Source organism: Nothobranchius furzeri, chromosome 8, assembly GCF_043380555.1.
Source record: "Nothobranchius furzeri strain GRZ-AD chromosome 8, NfurGRZ-RIMD1, whole genome shotgun sequence".
Classification (NCBI taxonomy): domain Eukaryota; kingdom Metazoa; phylum Chordata; class Actinopteri; order Cyprinodontiformes; family Nothobranchiidae; genus Nothobranchius; species Nothobranchius furzeri.
The window spans coordinates 48,039,831-48,046,912 of record NC_091748.1 but is presented as its reverse complement, the minus strand read 5'-3'; the positions used below and the strand labels follow the sequence as shown (position 1 = coordinate 48,046,912).

The 7,082-nt window shown below is 39.5% G+C and overlaps 1 protein-coding gene across 1 annotated transcript in view; it reads right to left on the bottom strand.

The window, feature by feature from the left end:
- LOC107395372 (cytochrome P450 2J2) overlaps positions 1-6,796 on the bottom strand; it is a 15,155-nt gene extending 8,359 nt beyond the window's left edge. The window contains exons 1-7 of the mRNA XM_015974745.3: positions 6,511-6,796; positions 2,913-3,075; positions 1,629-1,778; positions 1,279-1,439; positions 685-861; positions 474-612; positions 1-157 (exon numbers count right to left, since the gene is read on the bottom strand). The exon at positions 1-157 is cut by the window's left edge and continues 31 nt beyond it. Of these exons, the coding sequence (XP_015830231.1) occupies positions 1-157; positions 474-612; positions 685-861; positions 1,279-1,439; positions 1,629-1,778; positions 2,913-3,075; positions 6,511-6,711 (1,148 nt within the window). The 5' untranslated portion in view covers positions 6,712-6,796. The remainder of the gene's footprint in view (positions 158-473; positions 613-684; positions 862-1,278; positions 1,440-1,628; positions 1,779-2,912; positions 3,076-6,510) is intronic.
- Between the last annotated feature and the right edge of the window lie 286 nt (positions 6,797-7,082).

Sequence of the window (7,082 nt, the reverse complement as noted above, 5' to 3'; positions counted from 1 at the left end):
TCTTTGTTTGCCATACGAGCCACGCCGAGTGGAACAATGTTTCCCATCCTCTGTATCTCATGGATGACTGCATCAGTGTACGGCATGTTTTCTCTGTCAGTCATAGAGGGCTGCCTAGATGGACCAATCACTGCATCGATCTCAGCCTGGACTTGCTCTGAACACAAAGCAAGAAACAGGACAAGATATAGGTCTGTGTCCTTCAGTAGCTTATTTCTATTTCAAATAATAATTTATTTGATAAAGAATTTCAGAAAAATAAAGTTAGGATCACACTTGCTGGCACGAACATGCAAACACTGTGTTTGCATGTGCGTGCCAGCAAGCGAGTGGTCCTGACACACACACACACACACACAGACACACACACACACACACACACACACACACACACACCACACACACACACACACACACACACACACACACACACACACACACACACACACACACACACACACACACACACACACCTTGTATATGAGGGTAGTAGATCATGTAAAGCAGCCCCCAGTGTAAAGTCGTTGTGGTCGTTTCGGTTCCAGCACCAAACAGATCAAGAGTGCAAATACTCAGATTACTGAGCTCAAAACCAGAATCTTTGTCCTCTTTCTATGAAAGACATACAAGACCAACATGTCAATATGTAAATGTATTTAATTAATACATAAACAACCAGCTCACCTCTCCCATCTCAATGAGGAAGGAGTCTATGTAGTCTCTTGGAGATGAAGGGTCCAGGTCCTCCTTGTGTTCTTTGATCTTACTCTCAACAAAATCAATTATCTTCTGTATCAGAATGAATATTTCCTTATGAGATCCAGGCAGCCATCTCATCAGTGAGGGAGCTGTGTTGAAAAGCTGTAGAGAGAAGAAAACAAACCTTTAAACCTTTTTTCAGAACCATGTTATGTCTTGTTATGGCAGCTCCAAATAACATAAGGATATATGACAATAACAATTTTTTCTGAAAAGCACATGGTAATCATTTATTCATGGTGCATTTAGCACCAACCACAGCCCAAGGTAATGAGTCAAAGACACCTGAGACCATTCTTGTGAGAGACAAGTATGGACACACCTTGCTTACATAAAACAACATAGATGTATTTTATTTGATTTTGGGTCAGCTTAGTGTAATGTGACTTGTATAGCTGCTGTCAAGGACAAAAACCTATACAATGCCGCTATTAAAAAACAGCAGACCATGCATGGAGACAGTTCCAGGTTTGAATTGTATTTTAAGGAATAAATGTTCTGTTTAAGTACAAGTCTTACCTGAACTGCCAATCCTCCCTGTAAGCGTATAATATCATTAAAGCTCTGGAGAATAGACTGGTACTGCTTGTCATTGTACTCAAATCGACTCCCAAACACCAAACAGCAGATGATGTTGGACACAGCGTTGTTTATGAGTTTCTGTCCATTAATAGAATTTCCTGCCAAATTTAAAAAGGACAAACTGCAGATAGAACAAAATAAAAACAGGATCTCGCATCTATAAAAATGGACGGTAAACCACAGGAAAATGTACTCTCGGCTTTCAATGTGTGCAGTTAAACTGAATGACCTCATACATTAACTAAGAAAACAGATATTTCATGATGATTTAATTGTATATTTTCTACCTTGCTGGTTAGCCAATGCCTCTGTGAGGTATTGACACTCCTGCTGGATGTACACTTCCATGTTTTTCTTGCCCAGACCAAAGTTTCTTAGGGTATGAAGAGCAAATCTCCTCTGAGCCTTCCATGGGTAACCATTAGACATTACAAGGCCTTTGGGAAAAGAAATCAGCATTAACTCAACTTATCTAAAAATTCATAAATAAATAAATAGCTCCCACAATGCTTAGCGTAAACAAATCTCTCAAGCTTTTCTAAATTAGACTGGGAAAATACGAGTCACCGTGATGTGTAAATTATTATTTTTAGGAAGAATTTTAGTTGATTGGAGGGTATTCAAGAGAGAACCACTAAAGGCAAACTGTTGGTTGGGAGAGAAATTTCATTTCTGTCTTAATTGCTGTTGCTTAATTAACCAATTTCACCTTTTACCTGTTGGTCTGATAATGCCTGTTAAAGGTAGATTAGGCAGTTTTGGCTTGTTTTTAGCACCCTCTAGTGTCCATTTGTAGAATCAAAAGCAAAACTTATGTCGTTGCTGTGTGTTCGTCTTTTTAACACCTTAATCTAACAGCTGAACTATCTCCCAGCTTTTGTTAGTGTCTACAGAATTGATTAATCACTAAATTAAACAAATCAGCTGTGTTCATGATCTAAAACATGCAGGAAACGTACTGGAACCTAGCCTAGCCAGCCATGCTAATGCTTCCTTATAGAAAGAGTAGACAGTGTCAGGGGCGGATTTAGGACTGAAGAATATCTGGGGCTTAACACACGCACGCACAAGCACGTGCGCGCACACACACGTAACACGCACTAGTCTTTTCATAAAAAATTTGGGGCTTGAGCCCAAATAGCCAGGCCTAACGCCGCCCCTGGACAGTGTATTCTGTGTAGAATAGGCAGAGGTGGCGAGTCCGGCAGGCCAGGCTAGCTGGAACCAGAGTGCAGTGCCAGCTATGTTAGCTCCCCACCCCCTCATGTCCCAACAGACTGGACCTGAAACTCTTACTATACAAGTGGAATATTCTGGCCACAGGAGGCAATGGGGGCTGGGTGACCTTTCATTAACCCTGTAAAGAGTCATTTTATTACATACTGGCTCAAGAAAATGATTTAAAAATATGAAGAAGTTGCAAAGTATCCCTTCATAAAGAGAAACACAAAATATTCCCACAATTTTTTCTGAAAGAAAGACTTTAAAACAATGGGTACAAGAGAATAAAGTTAAACAGACACATAATAATACAAATATAAGGAGTTTTAGAAACAAAAAGCAACAAATACCTTTGTTCATAAAAAATTCTGAGAAGAGTGGTATGGCGGGTCTGTCGATGAAGTCTTCTCCTTGTTGGACCAGCGCTTCTCTCACCTGTTTGTAGCCATTAATGATCACTGCCCGTTCACCAAACAGGTGAAGGCTGAAAATGTTTCCATATTTCTCTGCAAACTGAACACAGAAAGTAAATTCTTTTTTTTTTTAACAAAGCCACATTACGTTTTTTCCAAGTGCACCTTCCTTCATGTCATATCCTTCCCTTGGTTTGTTCTGTTAATGCACCTCCTGTTTTATTTTGTAGATTCTGGGGCAGCAGTAGCTCAGGAGGGAAAGTGGGTTGTCCGGTAATCAGAGGTTTGTAGCACTGATCCCCACTCACAGCAAAGAACGCTGCTGTTGTGTCCTTTGGCAAGACACTTTACCCATATTGCCTGCTGGTGGTGTTTGGAGGGACCAGTGGCGCCTGTGTTCGACAGCCTTGCCTCTTTCAGAGCGGCCCAGGACAGCTGTGGCTACAATGTAGCTCATCCCCACTGGTGTGTGAATATGTGTGTGAATTAGTGGATGACTGATTGTGTTGTGAAGCACCTTGGGGGGTTGTAGAACTCAGAAGGTGATGTACAAATACAGACCATTAACTTATTGTTTAGTTATTGTTTTCTGTTTTGATAGCTTCCTGAAGTGTGTCGCTAATGTCCCGTGTGTGTATTCAAACCCTGTCCTTTGCTGCAGCATATTTCCAGTTTGAATTTCTTCTTTGTGTTCAGTCTTAAAGCTTTTATCATTTTAGGGATTAATGTTTTTGACCATATTTAGGTTTTAGATCTATCTTTTGCCCTGTGAATGGGACTTGTTCATTTTGATTTCTGTGTTTTGACTTTGGATGGAAATAAAGGAATTGATAATAATAATATTTTCGGAATCTCCCTTCCCTGTACCATTTCTAAAACCCTGGTACTTGGTTCAAACTGCACTGGTAAACTGCTAAAGGTAGATCTGAGTAACACAGAAGTAGAACAAGCCTTTTGTTATTAAATGCTAATGCAGATGAATGATTTATTTCTTTTTATGGAGTAAATAGTGCAGCAAACTTCAATGGGTACATATTAATCATTGCCATAATTGGCTTAACGAAAAGTTTTTGATGTTTGCAGTGTCTTACACCAGTGGTTCCCAAACGTATTTAGCCGGGCACCCCCTTCTATGTCCCGACCATGTCGACGCACACCCCAGCCCCCACATCAGGGCATGGCTATCTATCTATCTATCTATCTATCTATCTATCCATCTATCTATCCATCTATCTATCTATCTATCTATCTATCTATCTATCTATCTATCTATCTATCTATCTATCTATCTATCTATCTATCTATCTATCTATCTATCTATCTATCTATCTATCTATCTATCTATCTATCTATCTATCTATCTATCTATCTATCTATCTATCTATCTATCTATATATACATATATATATATATATATATTTATATTTATATATATATAGCCAGATGTATATATATATATATATATATATATATATATATATATATATATATATATACATCTGGCTATATATATATAAATATATATATATATATATATATATATATATTTATATATAATATATATCAGACGTCACGCTAAACCAGGGGTCGGCAACCTGTTCCCATCAAAGTGCCATTATTACCCGTTTCCCACAGTAAAGAAAACACTGAGCCACAGCAGCCGTGACGTTGTGGGCGGGGCCTACCCTCAGACAGCAGAGAGCTGCTTTAACCAATCACAACAGGTGACAGCAGCCAGTACCGGTCTCTCGTGTACCTCAAAGTTATCTTTCATAAGATGATAATCAATAAAACAATTTATATAAAATGGATCCAGAAGTTGTAGCACGTCTCTGCCTACAATATTTTGATATTTTTCACCCTGTTGGTGGTTTTACTGAGCAGATGCCACTTTTGTCATACGTTTCTTTTTAAAACATGTTTAGACTGTTCAGAATACAAATCCAGGCTCTGTCACATTTGATTGTTGTAATTAAACTTTGTAGGTGGGGAAGGTCAGAAAAGGATCTCATCAATTTGTTTTTCCTTCATTTACAGTGACGGAGATAACGGTGCAGTGCGCCTGGCTCTGGTGTTAATCAAGTTAAATTTGCAACAATTTTCACAAGAATACAGAACAGTTAAAAGCAAGGCTTGTGTTGTGTTGACCGGATAGTTCCCGTATTTGGCCGTTTATTTTGACAGAGAAAGAATAGAAAGAATTACCCCGACGCATGCAGACAAACTGACACTATTAATTTCGCACATCGCAGATGTTGCTAAATCACTCAAGAAAAGATTTCCTTCTGAACATCTGAGCTCGACACTGCTCAGCGCAGCTCACTGTCAGCGTGTACACAAGGTGCACAGTGAGCTGAAGTTGTGGAGAGGGGCTTAGAGCGCGTCGCAGAACCAGAGCGCATGCGGGAAGATTCCTCCGACTGAAGCGAGCGTTTTCCAAACCCTGTCTCTCAGAGAGACTTGTCACTTAGAAAATGTTCCCTGATTATGAAACTTTGGCTGAATAGTGCTTGTTCCTGTCTCCAATGTGGCGTCACATCCAGGAGCCTGTCTGAGGAAAATCCCAGAATCTCACATCCTCTTCAGCTCAGAATGCACCTATGATTACGCACAAGCGTGACACGTCAACCCGGTCTCACAGTAAGACCGGGTTGGACCTGTTCAGGTTTACGCAGACAATCTTTACATTTAGAATTAGCTTACAGATGTAAAATTTATGCAGTAAAATATAAAGCATTTTGTTTACATATCCAGTCATTATTTTACAAGCACAGAGAGAGCCGCATCAGACGGATGGAGGAGCCGCATGCGGCTCCAGAGCCGCAGATTGCCGACCCCTGAGCTAGGGCATATGCGGAGGACACACACACACACAAGCAAAATATACTTGTTTTCAATTACATTTATTGGGCCCACTGACATTTTCTTAGGCCCACCCACAAATGGGTTTCTGGCTACGCTAATGGTGACTTTTGACAGACTTCTCTGAGCGCCGCAGCCATTACACTTTTCACCTCGCGCACCCCCTAGCGGCAGCTCGCGCACCCCTAGGGGTGCGCGCACCACACTTAGGGAATCCCTGTCTTACACAATGTATTTTACTAACTACATTGTTGTCCACATACCATCATGTTGAGGATAACTTTTAAGTACTAAGAAAATAAAATAATCTTTAAAAATGTGGTACATTTTAAAAAGTATTTTGGGGTTCAGGATTTAAAATATGGTCTTGTTCTACCTGGCCCCTTTGTTTGACATTGAACTTTTACCTGCTGTAATCTAGGGGAAGGTCCATGTTCGTGGTCCTGTACTTCATGTAATGATAGTTATCTTGCCGTTAACTGTTTTCCAACTCTCGTGTATTGTAAGGCTTTATCTTCAAAGAATAAACTATGTGAACTGTTTAGTAAGAGACTAGCCTGTTTAGCTCCAATAGATTTTTTGTTAAACACAAAGAAACAACAACAGATAAACCTGGTAAATAATTACATTGTGTTTATATTTATTTCTTATAGTTATGGAAGGTTGTATATACCTCTGATAATTGCAGATGAATTCTGGAAGGTCTGATACGATGAAGATCTCCAATAAAAGGAAGAGCGTGTGGTCCAGGAGGAAAGTTTTTTGGTTTTCTGTTCTTCAAAATATCGCTCAGCAACAGAAAGACACATAAAAATATTAAAACACTCCTAGAGTCTATCCACTCCAGGCCCAAAACACTGTAGATCACCTCCATTTTACAGGTTTAGCTGCACTCCTACAGCCTCAGGTCAGTTACTACAGTTATCTCTTAAAAATCTGCTGAGCAAGCCTACCTTTCACACACATGAGTGTGTTTATGTACTCAATGATCAAAGATCTGTTTTACTTTGCAGGGTACATGCCCTTTTAGAGGTGCGGAAGCTGTTCTACAGATCAAACTGAGTTAACAGAGTTATTATTTCAAAATGTAACTGAAACCTGATATCCTCAAGTCACAGGTTCACTTATCAGAAAGTACCTCTTCCATAATGCATGTTCACATATTTACTACAATATGTTGACATTAAAGTAAACTACACAGATAATATTCTGTATTTTTACTGATGAGAACAAAATGTTCTAGCT